Consider the following 26,875-nt stretch of genomic DNA (forward strand, 5'->3'; position numbering starts at 1 on the left):
TGGGTGGAGTCGGTAACAGGCGGTTACTGACGGTAAGCAGGAATCCCCTATGTGGCCAGGTCCTGTGTGACCTAACCTTCCATTCTGTGCACTGGGGACGGGACGCGAAAGCGGTGAGTGCTTTCGTACGAGATCGTCCGGTCACAGGGGGTGTAGGTAGCTGGGTGCTGTGTATGGTATAGGGGGTGTAGGTAGCGGTATACTGTGTAATAGGTGCTGTATATGGTATAGGGGTGTAGGTAGCGGGATGCTGTGTAATAGGTGCTGCGTATGGTATGGGGGGTGTAGGTAGCGGGGTGCTGTGTATGGTATAGGGGGTGTAGGTAGCGGGATGCTGTGTAATAGGTGCTGTATGTAGCAGGGTGCTGTGTAATAGGTGCTGTGTATGGTATAGGGGGTGTAGGTAGCGGGATGCTGTGTAATAGGTGCTGGGTATGGTATAGGGGTTTAGGTAGTGGGATGCTGTGTAATAGGTGCTGTGTATGGTATAGGGGGTGTAGGTAGCGGGGTGCTGTGTATGGTATAGGTGGTGTAGGTAGCGGGATGCTGTGTAATAGGTGCTGTGTATGGTATAGGGGGTGTAGGTAGCGGGATGCTGTGTATGGTGTAGGTAGCGGGATGCTGTGTAATAGGTGCTGTGTATGGTATAGGGGGTGTAGGTAGCGGGATGTTGTGTAATAGGTGCTGTGTATGGTATAGGGGGTGTAGGTAGTGGGATGCTGTGTAATAGGTGCTGTGTATGGTATAGGGGGTGTCGGTAGCGGGATGCTGTGTAATAGGTGCTGTGTATGGTATAGGGGTTGTAGGTAGCGGGATGCTGTGTATGGTATAGGGGGTGTAGGTAGCGAGATGCTGTGTAATAGGTGCTGTGTATGGTATAGGGGGTGTAGGTAGTGGGATGCTGTGTAATAGGTGCTGTGTATGGTATAGGGGGTGTAGGTAGCGGGATGCTGTGTAATAGGTTCTGTGCTGTGTATGGTATTGGGGGTGTAGGTCGCAGGATGCTGTGTAATAGGTGCTGTGCTGTATGTAGCAGGGTGCTGTGTAATAGGTGCTGTATGTAGCGGGGTGCTGTGTATGGTATAGGGGGTGTAGTGAGCGGGATGCTGTGTAATAGGTGCTGTGTATGGTATAGGGGGTGTAGGTAGCGGTTTGCTGTGTTTGGTATAGGGGGTGTAGGTAGCAGGATGCTGTTTAATAGGTGCTGTATGTAGCGGGATGCTGTGTAATAGGTGCTGTGTATGGTATAGGGGGTGTATGTAGCGGGGTGCTGTGTAATATGTGCCATGCTGTATGTAGCAGGGTGCTGCGTAATGGGTGCCGTGCTGTATGTAGCGGGGTGCTGTGTAATAGGTGCTGTGCTGTATGTAGCGGGGTGCTGTGTAATAGGTGCTGTGCTGTATGTAGCGGGGTGCTGTGTAATAGGTGCTGTGCTGTATGTAGCGGGGTGCTGTGTAATAGGCGCCGTGCTGTATGTAGCGGGGTGCTGTGTAATAGGTGCTGTGCTGTATGTCTCGGGATGCTGTGTAATAGGTGCTGTGTATGGTATAGGGGTGTAGGTAGCAGGATGCTGTATAATAGGTGCTGTGTATGGTATAGGGGGTGTAGGTAGCGGTTTGCTGTGGATGGTATAGGGGGTTTAGGTAGCAGGATGCTGTTTAATAGGTGCTGTGCTGTATGTAGCGGGGTGCTGTGTAATAGGTGCTGTATGTAGCGGGGTGCTGTGTAATAGGTGCTGTGCTGTATGTCTCGGGATGCTGTGTAATAGGTGCTGTGTATGGTATAGGGGGTGTAGGTAGCAGGATGCTGTGTAATAGGTGCTGTGTATGGTATAGGGGATGTAGGTAGCGGTTTGCTGTGTATGGTATAGGGGGTGTAGGTAGCAGGATGCTGTGTAATAGGTGCTGTGTATGGTATAGGGGATGTAGGTAGCGGTTTGCTGTGTATGGTATAGGGGGTGTAGGTAGCAGGATGCTGTTTAATAGGTGCTATGCTGTATGTAGCGGGGTGCTGTGTAATAGGTGCTGTATGTGTCGGGGTGCTGTGTAATAGGTGCTGTGTATGGTATAGGGGGTGTAGGTAGCGGTTTGCTGTGTGTGGTATAGGGGGTGTAGGTAGCAGGATGCTGTGTAATAGGTGCTGTGTATGGTATGGGGGGGTGTAGGTAGCGGTTTGCTGTGTATGGTATAGGGGGTGTAGGTAGCAGGATGCTGTTTAATAGGTGCTGTGCTGTATGTTGCGGGGTGCTGTGTAATAGGTGCTGTGCTGTATGTAGCGGGGTGCTGTGTATGGTATAGGGGGTGTAGGTAGCAGGATGCTGTGTAATAGGTGCTGTGTATGGTATGGGGGGTGTAGGTAGCGGTTTGCTGTGTATGGTATAGGGGGTGTAGGTAGCAGGATGCTGTGTAATAGGTGCTGTGCTGTATGTAGCGGGGTGCTGTGTAATAGGTGCTGTGCTGTATGTATCGGGGTGCTGTGTAATTGGTGCTGTATATGGTATAGGGGGTGTAGGTAGCGGTTTGCTGTGTGTGGTATAGGGGGTGTAGGTAGCAGGATGCTGTGTAATAGGTGCTGTGTATGGTATGGGGGGTGTAGGTAGCGGTTTGCTGTGTATGGTATAGGGGGTGTAGGTAGCAGGATGCTGTGTAATAGGTGCTGTGTATGGTATAGGGGGTGTAGGTAGCGGTTTGCTGTGTATGGTATAGGGGGTGTAGGTAGCAGGATGCTGTGTAATAGGTGCTGTATGTAGCGGGGTGCTGTGTAATAGGTGCTGTATGTATCGGGGTGCTGTGTAATAGGTGCTGTGTATGGTATAGGGGGTGTAGGTAGCGGTTTGCTGTGTGTGGTATAGGGGGTGTAGGTAGCAGGATGCTGTGTAATAGGTGCTGTGTATGGTATGGGGGTGTAGGTAGCGGTTTGCTGTGTATGGTATAGGGGGTGTAGGTAGCAGGATGCTGTGTAATAGGTGCTGTGCTGTATGTAGCGGGGTGCTGTGTAATAGGTGCTGTGCTGTATGTAGCGGGGTGCAGTGTAATAGGTGCTGTATGTAGCGGGTTGCTGTGTAATAGGTGCTGTGCTGTATGTAGCGGGGTGCTGTGTAATAGGTGCTGTATGTAGCGGGATGCTATGTAATGGGTGCGGTGTATGGTATAGGGGGTGTATGTAGCAGGGTGCTGTGTAATAGGTGCTGTGCTGTATGTAGCGGGGTGCTGTGTAATAGGTGCTGCGCTGTATGTAGCGGGGTGCTGTGTAATAGGTGCTGTGCTGTATGTAGCGGGATGCTATGTAATGGGTGCGGTGTATGGTATAGGGGGTGTATGTAGCAGGTGCTGTGTAATAGGTGCTGTGCTGTATGTAGCGGGGTGCTGTGTAATAGGTGCTGTGCTGTATGTAGCGGGGTGCTGTGTAATAGGTGCTGTGCTGTATGTAGCGGGATGCTGTGTATTAGGTGCTGTGCTGTATGTAGCGGGGTGCTGTGTAATAGGTGCCGTGCTGTATGTAGCGGGGTGCTGTGTAATAGGTGCTGTATGTAGCGGGGTGCTGTGTAATAGGTGCTGTGCTGTATGTCTCGGGATGCTGTGTAATAGGTGCTGTGTATGGTATAGGGGGTGTAGGTAGCAGGATGCTGTATAATAGGTGCTGTGTATGGTATAGGGGGTGTAGGTAGCGGTTTGCTGTGTATGGTATAGGGGGTGTAGGTAGCAGGATGCTGTTTAATAGGTGCTATGCTGTATGTAGCGGGGTGCTGTGCTGTATGTACCGGAGTGCTGTGCTGTATGTATTGGTGTGCTGTGTAATAGGTGCTGTGTATGGTATAGGGGGTGTAGGTAGCAGGATGCTGTTTAATAGGTGCTATGCTGTATGTAGCGGGGTGCTGTGCTGTATGTACCGGGGTGCTGTGCTGTATGTATTGGTGTGCTGTGTAATAGGTGCTGTGTATGGTATAGGGGGTGTAGGTAGCAGGATGCTGTTTAATAGGTGCTATGCTGTATGTAGCGGGGTGCTGTGCTGTATGTACCGGGGTGCTGTGCTGTATGTATTGGTGTGCTGTGTAATAGGTGCTGTGTATGGTATAGGGGGTGTAGGTAGCAGGATGCTGTTTAATAGGTGCTGTGCTGTATGTACCGGGGTGCTGTGCTGTATGTATTGGTGTGCTGTGTAATAGGTGCTGTGTATGGTATAGGGGGTGTAGGTAGCGGTTTGCTGTGTATGGTGTAGGGGGTTTAGGTAGCAGGATGCTGTTTAATAGGTGCTGTGCTGTATGTAGCGGGGTGCTGTGTAATAGGTGCTGTATGTAGCGGGGTGCTGTGTAATAGGTGCTGTATGTAGCGGGATGCTATGTAATGGGTGCGGTGTATGGTATAGGGGGTGTATGTAGCAGGGTGCTGTGTAATAGGTGCTGTGCTGTATGTAGCGGGGTGCTGTGTAATTGGTGCTGTGCTGTATGTAGCGGGATGCTATGTAATGGGTGCGGTGTATGGTATAGGGGGTGTATGTAGCAGGTGCTGTGTAATAGGTGCTGTGCTGTATGTAGCGGGGTGCTGTGTAATAGGTGCTGTGCTGTATGTAGCGGGGTGCTGTGTAATAGGTGCTGTGCTGTATGTAGCGGGATGCTGTGTATTAGGTGCTGTGCTGTATGTAGCGGGGTGCTGTGTAATAGGTGCCGTGCTGTATGTAGCGGGGTGCTGTGTAATAGGTGCTGTATGTAGCGGGGTGCTGTGTAATAGGTGCTGTGCTGTATGTCTCGGGATGCTGTGTAATGTATAGGGGGTGTAGGTAGCAGGATGCTGTATAATAGGTGCTGTGTATGGTATAGGGGGTGTAGGTAGCGGTTTGCTGTGTATGGTATAGGGGGTGTAGGTAGCAGGATGCTGTTTAATAGGTGCTATGCTGTATGTAGCGGGGTGCTGTGCTGTATGTACCGGGGTGCTGTGCTGTATGTATTGGTGTGCTGTGTAATAGGTGCTGTGTATGGTATAGGGGGTGTAGGTAGCAGGATGCTGTTTAATAGGTGCTATGCTGTATGTAGCGGGGTGCTGTGCTGTATGTACCGGGGTGCTGTGCTGTATGTATTGGTGTGCTGTGTAATAGGTGCTGTGTATGGTATAGGGGGTGTAGGTAGCAGGATGCTGTTTAATAGGTGCTATGCTGTATGTAGCGGGGTGCTGTGCTGTATGTACCGGGCTGCTGTGCTGTATGTATTGGTGTGCTGTGTAATAGGTGCTGTGTATGGTATAGGGGGTGTAGGTAGCAGGATGCTGTTTAATAGGTGCTATGCTGTATGTAGCGGGGTGCTGTGCTGTATGTACCGGGGTGCTGTGCTGTATGTATTGGTGTGCTGTGTAATAGGTGCTGTGTATGGTATAGGGGGTGTAGGTAGCGGTTTGCTGTGTAGGGGGTTTAGGTAGCAGGATGCTGTTTAATAGGTGCTGTGCTGTATGTAGCGGGGTGCTGTGTAATAGGTGCTGTATGTAGCGGGGCGCTGTGTAATAGGTGCTGTGCTGTATGTCTCGGGATGCTGTGTAATAGGTGCTGTGTATGGTATAGGGGGTGTAGGTAGCAGGATGCTGTGTAATAGGTGCTGTGTATGGTATAGGGGGTGTAGGTAGCGGTTTGCTGTGTATGGTATAGGGGGTGTAGGTAGCAGGATGCTGTTTAATAGGTGCTATGCTGTATGTAGCAGGGTGCTGTGCTGTATGTACCGGGGTGCTGTGTAATAGGTGTTGTGCTGTGTAATAGGTGCTCTGTATGGTATAGGGGGTGTAGGTAGCGGTTTGCTGTGTGTGGTATAGGGGGTGTAGGTAGCATGATGCTGTGTAATAGGTGCTGTGTATGGTATGGGGGGGTGTAGGTAGCGGTTTGCTGTGTATGGTATAGGGGGTGTAGGTAGCAGGATGCTGTTTAATAGGTGCTATGCTGAATGTAGCGGGGTGCTGTGCTGTATGTACCGGGGTGCTGTGTAATAGGTGTTGTGCTGTATGTATCGGGGTGCTGTGTAATAGGTGCTGTGTATGGTATAGGGGGTGTAGGTAGCGGTTTGCTGTGTGTGGTATAGGGGGTGTTGGTAGCAGGATGCTGTGTAATAGGTGCTGTATATGGTATGGGGGGGTGTAGGTAGCGGTTTGCTGTGTATGGTATAGGGGGTGTAGGTAGCAGGATGCTGTTTAATAGGTGCTGTGCTATATGTAGCGGGGTGCTGTGTAATAGGTGCTGTGCTGTATGTAGTGGGGTGCTGTGCTGTATATAGCGGGGTGCTGTGTATGGTATAGGGGGTGTAGGTAGCGGTTTGCTGTGTATGGTATAGGGGGTGTAGGTAGCAGGATGCTGTGTAATAGGTGCTTTGTATGGTATGGGGGGTGTAGGTAGCGTTTTGCTGTGTATGGTATAGGGGGTGTAGGTAGCAGGATGCTGTGTAATCTGTGCTGTATGTAGCGGGGTGCTGTGTAATAGGTGCTGTGCTGTATGTATCGGGTGCTGTGTATGGTATAGGGGGTGTAGGTAGCGGTTTGCTGTGTGTGGTATAGGGGGTGTAGGTAGCAGGATGCTGTGTAATAGGTGCTGTGTATGGTATGGGGGATGTAGGTAGCGGTTTGCTGTGTATGGTATAGGGGGTGTAGGTAGCAGGATGCTGTTTAATAGGTGCTGTATGTAGCGGGGTGCTGTGTAATAGGTGCTGTGCTGTATGTAGCGGGGTGCTGTGTAATAGGTGCTGTATGTAGCGGGGTGCTGTGTAATAGGTGCTGTGCTGTATGTAGCGGGATGCTGTGTAATAGGTGCTGTGCTGTATGTAGCGGGGTGCAGTGTAATAGGTGCTGTGCTGTATGTAGCGGGGTGCTGTGTAATAGGTGCTATATGTAGCGGGATGCTATGTAATGGGTGCGGTGTATGGTATAGGGGGTGTATGTAGCAGGGTGCTGTGTAATAGGTGCTGTGCTGTATGTAGCGGGGTGCTGTGTAATAGGTGCTGTGCTGTATGTAGCGGGATGCTGTGTATTAGGTGCTGTGTAATAGGTGCTGTGCTGTATGTAGCGGGATGCTGTGTTGTATGTAGCGGGATGCTGTGTATTAGGTGCTGTATGTAGCGGGGTGCTGTGTAATAGGTGATGTATGTAGCGGGGTGCTGTGTAATAGGTGCTGTATGTAGCGGGGTGCTGTGTAATAAGTGCTGTGCTGTATGTAGCGGGATGCTATGTAATGGGTGCGGTGTATGGTATAGGGGGTGTATGTAGCAGGGTGCTGTGTAATAGGTGCTGTGTTGTATGTAGCGGGGTGCTGTGTAATAGGTGCTGTGCTGTGTACGGTACACACATTAATAGCACCCCCGGTTTATTCTCACCATCAGGTGAACCAGCGCAATGTTCCGGGTATTGATAGCGCTTATCTCGCCATGGACACGGAGGAAGGGGTCGAGGTCGTCTGGAATGAGGTGCAGTTCTCAGAAAGGAAGAACTTCAAGCTACAAGAGGTATGTGTGTGATGTATAGTGGTGACGAGTATGACTCTGGATTGGGGAACTAGCTCCTGATTGGCTGCTTTTTTACAGGACAAAGTTAAAGCCGTGTTTGATAATCTGATTCAGCTGGAGCATCTCAACATTGTCAAGTTCCATAAGTACTGGGCGGACGTGAAGGAGAACCGCGCGCGGGTGAGTCCATCGCACACGCATGTAACATATACTTAGATGGGGGCAGTGTATATACCCGGTGTGTAAGGGCTGGCCGGTGCCTGTATGTACCCAGTGTGTGTGTGTATATACCCGGTGTGTAAGGGCTGGCCAGTGTGTGTTTATACCCGGTGTGTAAGGGCTGGTCGGTGCGTGTATATACCCGGTGTGTAAGGGCTGGCCGGTGCCTGTATGTACCCAGTGTGTGTGTGTGTATATACCCGGTGTGTAAGGGCTGGCCAGTGTGTGTTTATACCCGGTGTGTAAGGGCTGGTCGGTGCGTGTATATACCCGGTGTGTAAGGGCTGGCCGGTGCCTGTATGTACCCAGTGTGTGTGTGTATATACCCGGTGTGTAAGGGCTGGCCAGTGTGTGTTTATACCCGGTGTGTAAGGGCTGGTCGGTGCGTGTATATACCCGGTGTGTAAGGGCTGGCCGGTGCCTGTATGTACCCAGTGTGTGTGTGTATATACCCGGTGTGTAAGGGCTGGCCAGTGTGTGTTTATACCCGGTGTGTAAGGGCTGGTCGGTGCGTGTATATACCCGGTGTGTAAGGGCTGGCCGGTGCGTGTGTATATGTACCCGGTGTGTAAGGGCTGGCTGGTGTGTGTGTATATACCCGGTGTGTGAGGGCTGGCCGGTGCATGTGTATATATACCCGGTGTGTAAGGGCTGGCTGGTGTGTGTGTATATACCCGGTGTGTAAGGGCTGGCTGGTGTGTGTTTATATACCCGGTGTGTAAGGGCTGGCCGGTGTGTGTATATACCCGGTGTGTAAGGGCTGGTCGGTGCGTGTATATACCCGGTGTGTAAGGGCTGGCCGGTGCGTGTGTATATGTAACCGGTGTGTAAGGGCTGGCTGGTGTGTGTGTATATACCCGGTGTGTGAGGGCTGGCCGGTGCATGTGTATATATACCCGGTGTGTAAGGGCTGGCTGGTGTGTGTGTATATACCCGGTGTGTAAGGGCTGGCCGGTGTGTGTGTGTGTGTGTGTGTGTGTGTGTGTGTGTGTGTGTGTGTGTAAGGGCTGGCTGGTGCGTGTATATACCCGGTGTGTAAGGGCTGGCCGGTGGTGTATATACCCGGTGTGTAAGGGCTGGCCGGTGCGTGTATATACCCGGTGTGTAAGGGCTGGTCGGTGTGTGTATATACCCTGTGTGTAAGGGCTGGTCAGTGTGTGTATATACCCTGTGTGTAAGGGCTGGCCGGTGTGTGTATATACCCGGTGTGTAAGGGCTGGTCGGTGCGTGTATATACCCTGTGTGTAAGGGCTGGCCGGTGCGTGTGTATATGTACCCGGTGTGTAAGGGCTGGCTGGTGTGTGTGTATATACCCGGTGTGTGAGGGCTGGCCGGTGCATGTGTATATATACCCGGTGTGTAAGGGCTGGCTGGTGTGTGTATATACCCGGTGTGTAAGGGCTGGCCGGTGTGTGTGTGTGTGTGTGTGTGTGAGGGCTGGCTGGTGCGTGTATATACCCGGTGTGTAAGGGCTGGCCGGTGCGTGTATATACCCGGTGTGTAAGGGCTGGTCGGTGTGTGTATATACCCTGTGTGTAAGGGCTGGTCAGTGTGTGTATATACCCTGTGTGTAAGGGCTGGCCGGTGTTGTATATACCCTGTGTGTAAGGGCTGGCCGGTGCGTGTATATACCCGGTGTGTAAGGGCTGGCCGGTGTGTGTACTGTATATACCCAGTGTGTGTATATACACAGTGTGTAAGGGTGGCCGGTGTGTGTATATACCCGGTATGTAAGGGCTGGCCGGTGTGTGTACTGTATATACCCAGTGTGTGTATATACCGGGTGTGTAAGGGCTGGCCGGTGTGTGTGTATATACCCGGTGTGTAAGGGCTGGCCGGTATATACCTGGTGTGGTAGCTGGAACCAATCTCTCGTCTCCTGTTGCCGCAGGTCATTTTCATTACGGAGTACATGTCGTCTGGAAGTCTCAAGCAATTCCTGAAGAAGACCAAGAAAAACCACAAGACTATGAATGAGAAGGTAACGGGCTGTGTGATTGTTAGCTCTTTGTACCTGTTGGACCATTGCACCTCGCAATCTCCAGCGGTAGCGCGGATGGTGTAGTGGTTAGCATTAGTGCCTCACCGCACTGAGGTCATGGGTTTGATTACCACCGTGGCCCTGTGTGGAGTTTGTATATTTTCCCCGTGCTTGCGCAGGTTTCCTCCAAATATATACTGGTAGGTTAATATGGTTCCTGAAAAAATTAACCCTGGCGTGAATGTGTGCGTGTGGCAGGAAATATAGGGGGTCATTCAGCCCTGATCGCTCCTCTGCGATCGGATAGTCGCCGCCCAGACAGAGTGAAATTCCGCCATGGAATGATATTTCCAGTGTGTGCGCAGCCCAGGACTTACTCCTACAGTGCAATGAGAACAGGCTGATCGGGGGCCGGAGCGGACGTCACACACCCTCCCGGCTTTTGCGTTTTTCCTGACCGTTACCACCCACATACGCCCGCTTCCTGTCAATCAGCCGGCATACGCCCAGCGATCAAAACAGTTGCTGGATTTTCCCGGTGTTTGGTATCGCAACTGCGCACTACGATCCGTGCGCATGCGCAGTTGATCGATAATCGTCCGGCTTGCGAATTCGCACAACAGCGATCAGGTCTGAATAAACGCTCTCCACTGGCGCAAGGACTGATGTGAGTGGCCAAATACTCTCTGTACAGCGCTGCGGAATATGTGTGCGCTATAGAAATAACTGGTAATAAATAGAAGTTGGGTCACACACAACCCTGTATACTGTAATCCAGCCGGGTGACCCCGCATCTTCCCTGACAGTGAAACGTGCGTGGTGGCGATTTGCGTGTTCGCTTCTTTCCCCTCAAATGTCCTAAACGGGATGTAGGATGTAGAATATATATATATATATATATATATATATATATATATATATATATATATATATATATATATATATATATATGTGTGTGTGTGCCAGGGCTACTCCCACTCGTGAGTGTCCACCACACCCATACAGCAAGAATAGAACCTGTGGTGGCTTTCTAGCGCCCGCTCACCTGCCGGCATTATGGCGGGCAGGATACTGACCGGCGGGATTCCATACCTAACCCGTCCTAAACATCTAATACACGTAACTATATCAGACTGATCACGTGTGTACAATGGATTAGATAGAAGTCATCCTTAGGGTCAGTTGTGTATATATGTCATCCTTAGGGTCAGTTGTGTATATATGTCATCCTTAGGGTCAGCTGTGTATATGTGTCATCCTTAGGGTCAGTTATGTATATATGTCATCCTTCAGAACAGTTGTGTATATATGTCATCCTTAGGGCCAGTTGTGTATATATGTCATCCTTAGGGTCAGTTGTGTATATATGTCATCCTTCAGGTCAGTTGTGTATATATGTCATCCTTAGGGTCAGTTGTGTATATATGTCATCCTTAGGGTCAGCTGTGTATATGTGTCATCCTTAGGGTCAGTTATGTATATATGTTATCCTTCAGAACAGTTGTGTATATATGTCATCCTTAGGGCCAGTTGTGTATATATGTCATCCTTAGGGTCAGTTGTGTATATATGTCATCCTTAGGGTCAGTTGTGTATATATGTCATCCTTCAGGTCAGTTGTGTATATATGTCATCCTTAGGGCCAGTTGTGTATATATGTCATCCTTAGGGCCAGTTGTGTATATATGTCATCCTTAGGGTCAGTTGTGTATATATGTCATCCTTAGGGTCAGCTGTGTATATATGTCATCCTTAGGGTCAGCTGTGTATATGTGTCATCCTTAGCTGTGTATATGTGTCATCCTTAGGGCCAGTTGTGTATATATGTCATCCTTAGGGTCAGTTGTGTATATATGTCATCCTTAGGGTCAGTTGTGTATATATGTCATCCTTCGGGTCAGTTGTGTATATATGTCATCCTTCGGGCCAGTTGTGTATATATGTCATCCTTAGGGTCAGTTGTGTATATATGTCATCCTTCGGGTCAGTTGTGTATATATGTCATCCTTCGGGTCAGTTGTGTATATATGTCATCCTTAGGGTCAGTTGTGTATATATGTCATCCTTAGGGTCAGTTATGTATATATGTCATCCTTCAGAACAGTTGTGTATATATGTCATCCTTAGGGCCAGTTGTGTATATATGTCATCCTTAGGGTCAGTTGTGTATATATGTCATCCTTAGGGTCAGTTGTGTATATATGTCATCCTTAGGGTCAGTTGTGTATATATGTCATCCTTCAGGTCAGTTGTGTATATATGTCATCCTTAGGGTCAGTTGTGTATATATGTCATCCTTAGGGTCAGCTGTGTATATGTGTCATCCTTAGGGTCAGTTATGTATATATGTCATCCTTCAGAACAGTTGTGTATATATGTCATCCTTAGGGCCAGTTGTGTATATATGTCATCCTTAGGGTCAGTTGTGTATATATGTCATCCTTAGGGTCAGTTGTGTATATATGTCATCCTTAGGGTCAGTTGTGTATATATGTCATCCTTAGGGCCAGTTGTGTATATATGTCATCCTTAGGGCCAGTTGTGTATATATGTCATCCTTAGGGTCAGTTGTGTATATATGTCATCCTTCAGGTCAGTTGTGTATATATGTCATCCTTCAGGTCAGTTGTGTATATATGTCATCCTTAGGGTCAGTTGTGTATATATGTCATCCTTAGGGTCAGCTGTGTATATGTGTCATCCTTAGGGTCAGTTATGTATATATGTCATCCTTCAGAACAGTTGTGTATATATGTCATCCTTAGGGCCAGTTGTGTATATATGTCATCCTTAGGGTCAGTTGTGTATATATGTCATCCTTAGGGTCAGTTGTGTATATATGTCATCCTTCAGGTCAGTTGTGTATATATGTCATCCTTAGGGCCAGTTGTGTATATATGTCATCCTTAGGGCCAGTTGTGTATATATGTCATCCTTAGGGTCAGTTGTGTATATATGTCATCCTTAGGGTCAGCTGTGTATATATGTCATCCTTAGGGTCAGCTGTGTATATGTGTCATCCTTAGCTGTGTATATGTGTCATCCTTAGGGCCAGTTGTGTATATATGTCATCCTTAGGGTCAGTTGTGTATATATGTCATCCTTAGGGTCAGCTGTGTATATGTGTCATCCTTAGGGTCAGTTATGTATATATGTCATCCTTCAGAACAGTTGTGTATATATGTCATCCTTAGGGCCAGTTGTGTATATATGTCATCCTTAGGGTCAGTTGTGTATATATGTCATCCTTCAGGTCAGTTGTGTATATATGTCATCCTTAGGGTCAGTTGTGTATATATGTCATCCTTAGGGTCAGCTGTGTATATGTGTCATCCTTAGGGTCAGTTATGTATATATGTTATCCTTCAGGTCAGTTGTGTATATATGTCATCCTTCAGGTCAGTTGTGTATATATGTCATCCTTAGGGTCAGTTGTGTATATATGTCATCCTTAGGGTCAGTTGTGTATATAGGTCATCCTTCAGGTCAGTTGTGTATATATGTCATCCTTAGGGTCAGTTGTGTATATATGTCATCCTTAGGGTCAGCTGTGTATATGTGTCATCCTTAGGGTCAGTTATGTATATATGTTATCCTTCAGAACAGTTGTGTATATATGTCATCCTTAGGGCCAGTTGTGTATATATGTCATCCTTAGGGTCAGTTGTGTATATATGTCATCCTTAGGGTCAGTTGTGTATATATGTCATCCTTCAGGTCAGTTGTGTATATATGTCATCCTTAGGGCCAGTTGTGTATATATGTCATCCTTAGGGCCAGTTGTGTATATATGTCATCCTTAGGGTCAGTTGTGTATATATGTCATCCTTAGGGTCAGCTGTGTATATATGTCATCCTTAGGGTCAGCTGTGTATATGTGTCATCCTTAGCTGTGTATATGTGTCATCCTTAGGGCCAGTTGTGTATATATGTCATCCTTAGGGTCAGTTGTGTATATATGTCATCCTTAGGGTCAGCTGTGTATATGTGTCATCCTTAGGGTCAGTTATGTATATATGTCATCCTTCAGAACAGTTGTGTATATATGTCATCCTTAGGGCCAGTTGTGTATATATGTCATCCTTAGGGTCAGTTGTGTATATATGTCATCCTTCAGGTCAGTTGTGTATATATGTCATCCTTAGGGTCAGTTGTGTATATATGTCATCCTTAGGGTCAGCTGTGTATATGTGTCATCCTTAGGGTCAGTTATGTATATATGTTATCCTTCAGAACAGTTGTGTATATATGTCATCCTTAGGGCCAGTTGTGTATATATGTCATCCTTAGGGTCAGTTGTGTATATATGTCATCCTTAGGGTCAGTTGTGTATATATGTCATCCTTCAGGTCAGTTGTGTATATATGTCATCCTTAGGGCCAGTTGTGTATATATGTCATCCTTAGGGCCAGTTGTGTATATATGTCATCCTTAGGGTCAGTTGTGTATATATGTCATCCTTAGGGTCAGCTGTGTATATATGTCATCCTTAGGGTCAGCTGTGTATATGTGTCATCCTTAGCTGTGTATATGTGTCATCCTTAGGGCCAGTTGTGTATATATGTCATCCTTAGGGTCAGTTGTGTATATATGTCATCCTTAGGGTCAGTTGTGTATATATGTCATCCTTCGGGTCAGTTGTGTATATATGTCATCCTTCGGGCCAGTTGTGTATATATGTCATCCTTAGGGTCAGTTATGTATATATGTCATCCTTCAGAACAGTTGTGTATATATGTCATCCTTAGGGCCAGTTGTGTATATATGTCATCCTTAGGGTCAGTTGTGTATATATGTCATCCTTAGGGTCAGTTGTGTATATATGTCATCCTTAGGGTCAGTTGTGTATATATGTCATCCTTCAGGTCAGTTGTGTATATATGTCATCCTTAGGGTCAGTTGTGTATATATGTCATCCTTAGGGTCAGCTGTGTATATGTGTCATCCTTAGGGTCAGTTATGTATATATGTCATCCTTCAGAACAGTTGTGTATATATGTCATCCTTAGGGCCAGTTGTGTATATATGTCATCCTTAGGGCCAGTTGTGTATATATGTCATCCTTAGGGTCAGTTGTGTATATATGTCATCCTTAGGGTCAGTTGTGTATATATGTCATCCTTAGGGTCAGTTGTGTATATATGTCATCCTTAGGGCCAGTTGTGTATATATGTCATCCTTAGGGTCAGTTGTGTATATATGTCATCCTTCAGGTCAGTTGTGTATATATGTCATCCTTCAGGTCAGTTGTGTATATATGTCATCCTTAGGGTCAGTTGTGTATATATGTCATCCTTAGGGTCAGCTGTGTATATGTGTCATCCTTAGGGTCAGTTATGTATATATGTTATCCTTCAGAACAGTTGTGTATATATGTCATCCTTAGGGCCAGTTGTGTATATATGTCATCCTTAGGGTCAGTTGTGTATATATGTCATCCTTAGGGTCAGTTGTGTATATATGTCATCCTTCAGGTCAGTTGTGTATATATGTCATCCTTAGGGCCAGTTGTGTATATATGTCATCCTTAGGGCCAGTTGTGTATATATGTCATCCTTAGGGTCAGTTGTGTATATATGTCATCCTTAGGGTCAGCTGTGTATATATGTCATCCTTAGGGTCAGCTGTGTATATGTGTCATCCTTAGCTGTGTATATGTGTCATCCTTAGGGCCAGTTGTGTATATATGTCATCCTTAGGGTCAGTTGTGTATATATGTCATCCTTCGGGTCAGTTGTGTATATATGTCATCCTTCGGGTCAGTTGTGTATATATGTCATCCTTCGGGTCAGTTGTGTTTATATGTCATCCTTCGGGTCAGTTGTGTATATATGTCATCCTTAGGGTCAGTTGTGTATATATGTCATCCTTAGGGTCAGTTGTGTATATATGTCATCCTTAGGGTCAGTTGTGTATATATGTCATCCTTAGGGCCAGTTGTGTATATATGTCATCCTTAGGGTCAGTTGTGTATATATGTCATCCTTCAGGTCAGTTGTGTATATATGTCATCCTTCAGGTCAGTTGTGTATATATGTCATCCTTAGGGTCAGTTGTGTATATATGTCATCCTTAGGGTCAGCTGTGTATATGTGTCATCCTTAGGGTCAGTTATGTATATATGTTATCCTTCAGAACAGTTGTGTATATATGTCATCCTTAGGGCCAGTTGTGTATATATGTCATCCTTAGGGTCAGTTGTGTATATATGTCATCCTTAGGGTCAGTTGTGTATATATGTCATCCTTCAGGTCAGTTGTGTATATATGTCATCCTTAGGGCCAGTTGTGTATATATGTCATCCTTAGGGTCAGTTGTGTATATATGTCATCCTTAGGGTCAGCTGTGTATATATGTCATCCTTAGGGTCAGCTGTGTATATGTGTCATCCTTAGCTGTGTATATGTGTCATCCTTCGGGTCAGTTGTGTATATATGTCATCCTTCGGGTCAGTTGTGTTTATATGTCATCCTTCGGGTCAGTTGTGTATATATGTCATCCTTCGGGTCAGTTGTGTTTATATGTCATCCTTAGGGTCAGATGTGTATATGTGTCATCCTTGTGTCAGTTGTGTTTATATGTCATCCTTAGGGTCAGTTGTGTTTATATGTCATCCTTAGGGTCAGTTGTGTTTATATGTCATCCTTAGGGTCAGGGACAGGATCTGCTTCTGTTTGTCACATATTGTATCATTGACAGCCACCAGCTCTGGTTTTGCCTCTTACATTGACCATAAATAATTTGAATTGGTCCTGGACCCCCAATCTAAGGCCCCCCTGCAAGTGTCCTGAGGCACGCCCGGGAGCCACAGCACACCGCTTGAGAACCGCTGTCCTATGTGATGAAATATCCAGACAAGAGAACTCTGCAACAAAGGAGGGAATCAGTGCAGCTGAGACATTCCAGTGCCGGACTCTCTGCTGTAGATGTATACACATCTCTAAATGCTGTATATAGTTATTCATGTAGGAAGGGGCTGCATTCAGCACTGTCACAGCACCATAATCCGACCACACTCTTATACACACATTACGCTCTATCTGTCTCACTGTGACCATATCCAGCTTATCTGCTGGCAATATAACGAGCCACGAATGACATCCGGATCATGGATAGACACTGCATGATACATACCATACATGAGACACACGCGTGACATCCGGATCATGGATAGACACTGCATGATACATACCATACATGAGACACACGCGTGACATCCGGATCATGGATAGACACTACATGATATATACCATACATGAGACACACGCGTGACATCCGGATCATGTATAGACACTGCATGATACATACCATACATGAGACACACGCATGACATCCGGATCATGGATAGACACTGCATGATACACACCATACATGAGACACACGCGTGACATCCGGATCATGGCTAGACACTACATGATACATACCATACATGAGACACACGCGTGACATCCGGATCATGGATAGACACTGCATGATACATACCATACATGAGACACACGCATGACATCCGGATCATGGATAGACACTGCATGATACATACCATACATGAGACACACGCGTGACATCCGGATCATGGATAGACACTACATGATATATACCATACATGAGACACACGCATGACACCCGGATCATGGATAGACACTACATGATATATACCATACGTGTGATTATGGAGGTTTGCTATGTCTCACTATAATCCAATAGTCCCCAGAATCCCTTGCATATTAATTTAGTGGCATACAAGTAAATAAATGATCCCATGTGTAACTATCCCACCAGTGATCACACGTATGACGCACGTGTCACCAGTCTGATGTCCCCCGTTACACCTGTAGGCAGTATAGCATGAAGTCATCAGATCTGTGTACAGTGCGTTATCATTAGTGACCTTGGTAGGGAAGCGGTCAGGATCCCGGCTGTGGAGAACGCGGCAGTCACAATACAGACGCCGGGATCTCCACACTAGTCTGATGCATACACCGGCATTCCGAAAGGGGGCAAATCCCGACAACCCGGATCCCGAATGAGGAGGCACCGCGGTGCTGCAGAGGTAAGCTGTGGCAGGGGGAGATTGTGCTTAGGCTCTATCCCGGGGGGGTTAGGGTTAGGCTGTGAGTAGGGAGGGTTAGGGTTAGGCTGCGGGGAGGGAGGGTTAAGGTTAGGCTGTGAGTACGGAGGGTTAGGCTGTGGGGAGGGAGGGTTAGGGTTAGGCTGTGGGGAGGGAGGGTTAGGGTTAGGCTGTTGGTATGGAGGGTTAGGGTTAGGCTGTGGGGAGGGAGGGTTAGGGTTAGGCTGTGGGGAGGGAGGGTTAGGGTTAGGCTGTGGGGAGGGAGGGTTAGGGTTAGGCTGTGAGTACGGAGGGTTAGGCTGTGGGGAGGGAGGGTTAGGGTTAGGCTGTGGGGAGGGAGGGTTAGGGTTAGGCTGTGGGGAGGGAGGGTTAGGGTTAGGCTGTGGGGAGGGAGGGTTAGGGTTAGGCTGTGGGGAGGGAGGGTTAGGGTTAGGCTGTGGGGAGGGAGGGTTAGGGTTAGGCTGTGGGGAGGGAGGGTTAGGGTTAGGCTGTGGGGAGGGAGGGTTAGGGTTAGGCTGTGAGTACGGAGTGTTAGGCTGTGGGGAGGGAGGGTTGGGGTTAGGCTGTGGGTATGGAGGGTTAAGGTTAGGCTGTGGGTAGGGAGGGTTAGGGGTAGGCTGTGGGTAGGGAGGGTTAGGGTTAGGCTGTGGGTAGGGAGGGTTAGGGGTAGGCTGTGGGTAGGGAGGGTTAGGGTTAGGCTCTGGGTAGGGAGGGTTAGGGTTAGGCTGTGGGTAGGGAGGGTTAGGGGTAGGCTGTGGGTAGGGAGGGTTAGGGGTAGGCTGTGGGCAGGGAGGGTTAGAGGTAGGCTGTGGGCAGGGAGGGTTAGGGTTAGGCTGTGGGCAGGGAGGGTTAGGGTTAGGCTGTGGGTAGGGAGGGTTAGGGGTAGGCTGTGGGTAGGGAGGGTTAGGGGTAGGCTGTGGGCAGGGAGGGTTAGGGGTAGGCTGTGGGCAGGGAGGGTTAGGGGTAGGCTGTGGGCAGGGAGGGTTAGGGGTAGGCTGTGAGTAGGGAGGGTTAGGGTTAGGCTGTGGGCAGGGAGGGTTAAGCTGTGGGTAGGCAGGGAGGATTAGGCTGTGGGTAGGGAGGGTTAGGGTTAGGCTGTGAGTACGGAGGGTTAGGGTTAGGCTGTGGGTAGGGAGGGTTAGGGTTAGGCTGTGGGTAGGGAGGGTTAGGGTTAGGCTGTGGGTAGGGAGGGTTAGGGTTAGGCTGTGGGTAGGGAGGGTTAGGGTTAGGCTGTGGGTAGGGAGGGTTAGGGTTAGGCTGTGGGTAGGGAGGGTTAGGGTTAGGCTGTGGGTAGGGAGGATTAAGGTTAGGCTGTGAGTACGGAGGGTTAGGGTTAGGCTGTGGGGAGGGAGGGAGGGAGGGTTAGGGTTAGGCTGTGGGGAGGGAGGATTAGGGTTTGGCTGTGGGGAGGGAGGATTAGGGTTAGGCTGGAGGGAGGGTTAGGGGTAGGCTGTGGGCAGGTAGGGTTAGGGGTAGGCTGTGGGTAGGGAGGGTTAGGGGTAGGCTGTGGGTAGGGAGGGTTAGGGGTAGGCTGTGGGTAGGGAGGGTTAGGGGTAGGCTGCGGGTAGGGAGGGTTAGGGGTAGGCTGCGGGTAGAGAGGGTTAGGGGTAGGCTGCGGGTAGGGAGGGTTAGGGGTAGGCTGCGGGTAGGGAGGGTTAGGCAGCGGGTAGGGAGGGTTAGGGTTAGGCTGTGGGGAGGGAGGGTTAGGCTGTGGGCAGGGAGGGTTAGGGGTAGGCTGTGGGTAGGGAGGGTTAGGGGTAGGCTGCGGGTAGGGAGGGTTAGGGGTAGGCTGCGGGTAGGGAGGGTTAGGGTTAGGCTGCGGGGAGGGAGGGTTAGGGTTAGGCTGTGGGCAGGGAGGGGTAGGCTGTGGGCAGGGAGGGTTAGGGTTAGGCTGTGGGCAGGGAGGGGTAGGCTGTGGGCAGGGAGGGTTAGGGGTAGGGAGGGTTAGGGTTAGGCTGTGGGTAGGGAGGGTTAGGGTTAGGCTGTGGGTAGGGAGGGTTAGGGTTAGGCTGTGGGTAGGGAGGGTTAGGGGTTAGGCTGTGGGCAGGGAGGGTTAGGGGTTAGGCTGTGGGTACGGAGGGTTAGGGGTTAGGCTGTGGGTACGGAGGGTTAGGGGTAGGCTGTGGGTACGGAGGGTTAGGGGTAGGGAGGGTTAGGGGTAGGCTGTGGGCAGGGAGGGTTAGGGGTAGGCTGTGGGTACGGAGGGTTAGGGGTAGGCTGTGGGTTGGGAGGGTTAGGGGTAGGCTGTGGGCAGGGAGGGTTAGGGGTCGGCTGTGGGCAGGGAGGGTTAGGGGTAGGCTGTGGGCAGGGAGGATTAGGCTGTGGGTAGGGAGGGTAAGGGGTAGGCTGTGGGTAGGGAGGGTTAGGGTTAGGCTGTGGGTAGGGAGGGTTTGGGTGTGGGCAGGGAGGGTTAGGGTTAGGCTGTGGGCAGGGAGGGTTAGGGTTAGGCTGTGGGCACGGAGGGTTAGGCTGTGGGTAGGGAGGGTTAGGGTTAGGCTGTGGGTATGGAGGGTTGGGGTTAGGCTGTGGGTACTGAGGGTTAGGGTTAGGCTGTGGGTACGGAGGGTTAGGGGTAGGCTGTGGGTACGGAGGGTTAGGGGTAGGCTGTGGGCAGGGAGGGTTAGGGGTAGGCTTTGGGCAGGGAGGGTTAGGGGTAGGCTGTGGGCAGGGAGGGTTAGGGGTAGGCTGTGGGTAGGGAGGGTGAGGGTTAGGCTGTGGGTAGGGAGTGTTAGGGTTAGGCTGTGGTTATGGAGGGTTTGGGTGTGGGCAGGGAGGGTTAGGATTAGGCTGTGGGCAGGGAGGGTTAGGGTTAGGCTGTGGGCACGGAGGGTTAGGGTTAGGCTGTGGGTATGAAGGGTAAAGGTTAGGCTGTGGGCAGGGAGGGTTAGGGTTAGGCTGTGGGCAGGGAGGGTTAGGGGTAGGCTGTGGGCAGGGAGGGTTAGGGGTAGGCTGTGGGCAGGGAGGGTTAGGGGTAGGCTGTGGGCAGTGAGGGTTAGGGTTAGGCTGTGGGTATGGAGGGTAAAGGTTAGGCTGTGGGCAGGGAGGGTTAGGGTTAGGCTGTGGGCACGGAGGGTAAAGGTTAGGCTGTGGGTAGAGAGGGTTAGGGTTAGGCTGTGGGCACGGAGGGTAAAGGTTAGGCTGTGGGTAGAGAGGGTTAGGGTTAGTCTGTGGGTACGGAGGGTTAGGGTTAGGCTGTGGGTAGAGAGGGTTAGGGGTAGGCTGTGGGTAGGGAGGGTTAGGGTTAGGCTGTGGGCAGGGAGGGTTAGGGGTAGGCTGTGGGTAGAGAGGGTTAGGGGTAGGCTGTGGGCAGGGAGGGTTAGGGGTAGGCTGTGGGCAGGGAGGGTTAGGGGTAGGCTGTGGGCAGGGAGGGTTAGGGGTAGGCTGTGGGCAGGGAGGGTTAGGGGTAGGCTGTGGGCACGGAGGGTAAAGGTTAGGCTGTGGGTACGGAGGGTTAGGGGTAGGCTGTGGGTACGGAGGGTTAGGGTTAGGCTGGTGGGGAGAGAGAAGAACACCCTCAACTCACTCCTGTCAGTATTTTAAACTTGTGATCCTGGCATCTGTATTTTGCACGCTGGGATACCATACGCTGGGATCTCATACTGATCCCCCTTGGTAAAAGGTAAAGACATTATATACAGAGTCCAGTACTCCATGGTGTTTTACATTTGTTATTGTTTTTCCTAATAGAATAAAGAGACGCATTCACCCCGATTTTTCTTGTCCGGAAAGTGTAACCCCCTGTTGCTAGTAGCCGGGAAAGTGTAACCCCCTGTTGCTAGTTGTCGGGAAAGTGTAACCCCCTGTTGCTAGATGCCGGGAAAGTGTAACCCCCTGTTGCTAGTTGTCGGGAAAGTGTAGCCCCCTGTTGCTAGTCGCCGGGAAAGTGTAACCCCCTGTTGCTAGTCGCCGGGAAAGTGTAACCCCCTGTTGCTAGTCGCCGGGAAAGTGTAACCCCCTGTTGCTAGTCGCCGGGAAAGTGTATCCCCCTGTTGCTAGTTGCCGGGAAAGTGTAACCCCCTGTTGCTAGTTGCCGGGAAAGTGTAACCCCCTGTTGCTAGTTGCCGGGAAAGTGTAACCCCCTGTTGCTAGTTGCCGGGAAAGTGTAACCCCCTGTTGCTAGTTGCCGGGAAAGTGTAACCCCCTGTTGTTAGTTGCCGGGAAAGTGTAACCCCCTGTTGCTAGTTGCCGGGAAAGTGTAACCCCCCTGTTGCTAGTTGCCGGGAAAGTGTAACCCCCTGTTGCTAATTGTCGGGAAAGTGTAACCCCCTGTTGCTAATTGTCGGGAAAGTGTAACCCCCTGTTGCTAATTGTCGGGAAAGTGTAACCCCCCTGTTGCTAGTTGCTGGGAAAGTGTAACCCCCTGTTGCTAATTGTCGGGAAAGTGTAACCCCCTGTTGCTAGTCGCCAGGAAAGTGTAACCCCCTGTTGCTTGTTTTGCAGGCGTGGAAGAGGTGGTGCACACAGATCCTGTCTGCATTAAGGTGAGTCATGTACACTACAGACACTGTGCTACCCAGTAGCATACAGGAGGTTTCACCGCCGTCATGCCCGGGCCACATCTAGGCCACCTGATAGTGCCCAGCACTGCCCAGGTAACTATTACAGCAGTGCGCCAGTGGATGTGGGCGCCATCTGTGCCCATTACAAGGTAGTACACTAGAAAGGTCCTGGAGCCAGCCCGGCCTCTCTCCTGTCTGCAGCGTCTGCCATGGCTGCCACCTGCGGGCGGCACAGTAGGCCTGGTGCTCCGAGGCTGGAGAGCTGTGCTGTAGAATGAAGGCCAAGCAGGTTCAGTCTTGTCCTCGTCAGACCGTGAGACCTGTCCCCACATGATTTGTGGTGAATGATTGTATTCTGTTTCCAAAAACTGCTTCCCTTGTGCCCCCCAAACTCCTAGCCCATTATTCATCACTGATACGTGATTATGTACCCACCTGTCATACTCAGCAGAGTTTTATGTACTATTGTCTATGGCTTTGCAATCCCTTAACAATCTGCTGGTGTTCCCGGACATGGCACGGACCTCAGACAGGACACACATTCGCAGGTATAAAGTAGCTCAGAAGAATAATGTGTATGAGCTAGCTTCAGCGTCTTCAGGTGCAGTCAGGTGACGTGTAGGCCCCCCCCCCCAGTCTTCTCCCGATACGGCCTAGATCAGATCGGTGGCTGGCGTGTGCTCTGTAAGCCCGTGTTATCCCACAGGAGTAGTCTGTCACCTCCCATGTACAAATGTACATTATATATATATATATATATATATATATATATATATATATATATATATATATATATATATATATATATATATATATATATATATATATATCCAGTAGGGGGCAGCACTAGTAACTATTAGCACAGAGGCTGTTTCCTGCAAGGAAGCTACATGATCAGCAGCGCCGGCGATAGCTCCTATTAGTGTAATACAATGCGGAATATTCCAGGGCCGTCTGGCTTCCAGGGGAACACTGGCACATTGGTCACGAGTGGCAGGGGATTAGTCAGTATGTGGGACAGAGATCACATTCCAACATCCTAACCCGTACTGGTTACATTGGTGTCACACAAGCAGTCACAATATATGTAAGGCAGTCTCCTAGCGTCTGCTAATGGCGGACTGAGTGCGGACGTCGTGCGTGGGCACATGCGTATACATACATACATACATACATACATACATACATACATACATACATATGTCTGCGTGTGACTCTGAGTCTGTACACAATGTGCTGCAATGTAGTAGCTGCACAATTTGCAGGTGTCCTGTATCACATTAATCAGCGCAGTTTCCTCGTGGTCCTAGCTGCGTTGCATTGTAAATAAAACTCATTTTCGGGGGGGTGGAATACTCCAGACATTAGTAAAGTCTGTCGGCAGTCCTCTCACGCTGCGTGGAGTATTGAGGCTGGATGTACAACTATATGTCACAGACAGCACACAATGGCTGAATGTGTGGTACAAGTCACATAACGGTTATTAACCCGTACTAATATGGCTCGGCTTCCTTCTATATACGAAACCCCAGCCATCTACATCTATTACACACACATCCGGATCTCCAACCATCTCCATCTATTACTCACACACCCAGATCTCCAACCATCTCCATCTATTACACACACATCCGGATCTCCAACCATCTCCATCTATTACTCACACACCCAGATCTCCAACCATCTCCATCTATTACACACACATCCGGATCTCCAACCATCTCCATCTATTACACACACACATCCGGACCTCCAACCATCTCCATCTATTACTCACACACCCAGATCTCCAACCATCTCCATCTATTACACACACATCCGGACCTCCAACCATCTCCATCTATTACTCACACACCCAGATCTCCAACCATCTCCATCTATTACACACACATCCGGATCTCCAACCATCTCCATCTATTACACACACATCCGGATCTCCAACCATCTCCATCTATTACACACACATCCGGATCTCCAACCATCTCCATCTATTACACACACATCCGGATCTCCAACCATCTCCATCTATTACACACACATCCGGATCTCCAACCATCTCCATCTATTACACACACATCCGGATCTCCAACCATCTACATCTATTATACACACATCCGGATCTCCAACCATCTCCATCTATTACTCACACACCCAGATCTCCAACCATCTCCATCTATTACACACACATCCGGACCTCCAACCATCTCCATCTATTACTCACACACCCAGATCTCCAACCATCTCCATCTATTACTCACACATCCGGATCTCCAACCATCTACATCTATTACACACACATCCGGATCTCCAACCATCTACATCTATTACACACACATCCGGATCTCCAACCATCTAATCTTCTGCTGCTATCACATACAGATCCGGATCTCCAACTATCTACTCTGCTGCTCTTACATACAGATCCGGATCTCCAACCATCTAATCTTCTGCTTTCTTTTCTTTCTTTAAATATGATTTTATTAAAGTTTTCACAAGAAAATCACAAACCGGGAAATAGGATAAGGGTAACCAGGAATGATCACAATTCATGCAGACAAACAAAGGAACATGAATGCATAGCTGATAAGAAATGTGAGCTATAGGTGGCTGATAGTGAACAAAGAATGTGAGATAGTGGAGGTAGCTGGTGAGGTGAAGGGAGGGGGAGAGGTAGGAGGTAGCAGTGTTATTAAGGTTATAGAAGAGAAAAAGGTTAGAATACAGTCCAGGGGAAATGGCTCCATGATAAGAGGACCAGGGACACAAGTGTCATAATATAAGAGCACTCATGTAACAACCAGTGATGTATGTAGGTGTGCCAGACACAGTTGTGTGAGGCAGAAGAGGAGACGGGGTGCACCTGTTTCCAGCTAGCAGCATATGCACAGTGGGCAGCATTGACAGTGTGCCTAATGAGTGCCTGAGTTGGGTTGTGTGCATGGGTAAGAAGGGATAATGAAATGCAGTGTTGTAGCAACATACATGTGAGGTAGACTATTAGACTATGGACCATAAGCTTTGAGCAATGCCACCATATATGTGCGAAGGTGCCCTCCTTTCCACAGTCCTGCCAGCATGTGTCAGAAGCCTGATGGACTATAACTTTGAGGTGGGTAGGTACTAAGTACCACCTCATGAGCTAGCCTGGGAGAGGGATACTGGGGAGACTATGGAGCTGGAGTAATGGGCCATAATTCGTATAAATGTATTTTAGGGTTTTCACAAATGGAGGATCTAGCAACGCGTTCCCAAGTTATGGCCCATTACTCCTGCTCCATAGTCCCTCTCCCAGGCTAGCTCATGAGGTTCCTTAGGAGGCCTGTTGTGGGCAGTCAGAAGACTGTACAGGGTAGATAAGAGGTCTTTGAATTCAGACCTAAGGAGGCAGAGAACAAGAATTCCAGTTACTATGGGGGTATAGGACAGACTTAGAGAACCAAGGAGGGAGGTAAAAATGGTGTCAAAGTTGGAGATATTGATGGAAACAATTAGTGGGCAGGCTGAATCTACCTTGAAGGTCAGAGAACCAGGAATTCTCAGAGAGCAAGGTGGCGGAGAAACTTAGTGTTGTTACTAGTCCAATAAATAAAGGGTTTGGGTTCTAGCCCAGGGAGAATTGCTTTTTTACTCCATAGAGGGGTCAGGGGGAGATGGTTTTGGATCAGTATGAAAATCATACTACAATAGTCCCAAATTGATAGCGAAAAGCGAACTGTGGGGGGAGGCAAGAAGATATGGTCTATGTCTGGACTACATCCAGCAGAGTAAGAAGAGAGGACATTCTCAGTGTGCGCCATGGATGGGTGGATCCTGAGGCAATGGGCACCAGCATGAGCGAGCACCGCATGTGTAAGAGGGCGGCCAAATAGTGTTAGTGGATACCACAGAACTGGAAAGTGCACCCTGGGCTTCCTACCTAACCGTGTGACTCTAGATGTGAAGCTAAGCTAAGATTCCTACCTGACTCTAGATGCTAAGCGTTGAAGAGTGGACATAAAGTGAGAGGGGACTCTAGCTTGGAGGAGATGGGATACATCTGTCCTAGTCCCAGCTGAATCATTGCCCGGAGAGGATGTGGCCAGTGGTGGAAGTCCTCCAGACACGGCTGTGATGTATCTGAGTCTCCGCTCCTTGCGTAGTATTGTGTATAGTATAAGTGGTAGAATGTTTCATGCGTTTAGTTGTAGTCTCTGAGCCTCTGTCTCTGTCCTTGCAGCTACCTGCACTCCTGCGACCCTCCCATTATCCACGGGAATCTGACCTGTGACACCATTTTCATCCAACACAATGGACTCATCAAAATAGGATCTGGTAAGGTTCTGTCTCCCTAATTCCTTCAGCTGTGCGACCCACCCAGTATGTGTCTATGGTACAGCTGGGGCCTGGGTCGCGCGGCTGGGGCCTGGGTCGCGCGGCTGGGGCCTGGGTCGCGCGGCTGGGGCCTGGGTCGCGCAGGTAAGGTCTAAGCATCTGATCCCAGTAACAACATTGCAGCGTTTATGCAGGCTGTATGCTCTTTCTGACACTGCAGGCATCCGTTATGTCATTCATGTCTGACCTCATTCCAACTTAAAGTAACCTTGGTACCAGCAAAATGCATCTGGAAACAAATATACCCATCAGCTATTATGCTATGTAAGGGT

The 26,875-nt window shown here is 49.1% G+C and overlaps 1 protein-coding gene across 2 annotated transcripts in view; it reads left to right on the forward strand.

Annotated features, from left to right (window-relative positions):
* The window catches only part of NRBP1 (nuclear receptor binding protein 1), a 159,838-nt gene that overhangs the window by 16,579 nt on the left and 116,384 nt on the right, over positions 1–26,875 (forward strand). For both annotated transcript variants that reach the window (XM_063914903.1, XM_063914904.1), the window contains exons 3-7: positions 7,343–7,465; positions 7,544–7,645; positions 9,576–9,665; positions 22,174–22,214; positions 26,449–26,543. In XM_063914903.1, the coding sequence (XP_063770973.1) occupies positions 7,343–7,465; positions 7,544–7,645; positions 9,576–9,665; positions 22,174–22,214; positions 26,449–26,543 (451 nt within the window). The remainder of the gene's footprint in view (positions 1–7,342; positions 7,466–7,543; positions 7,646–9,575; positions 9,666–22,173; positions 22,215–26,448; positions 26,544–26,875) is intronic.

This window comes from Pseudophryne corroboree, chromosome 4, assembly GCF_028390025.1.
Source record: "Pseudophryne corroboree isolate aPseCor3 chromosome 4, aPseCor3.hap2, whole genome shotgun sequence".
Lineage (NCBI taxonomy): Eukaryota > Metazoa > Chordata > Amphibia > Anura > Myobatrachidae > Pseudophryne > Pseudophryne corroboree.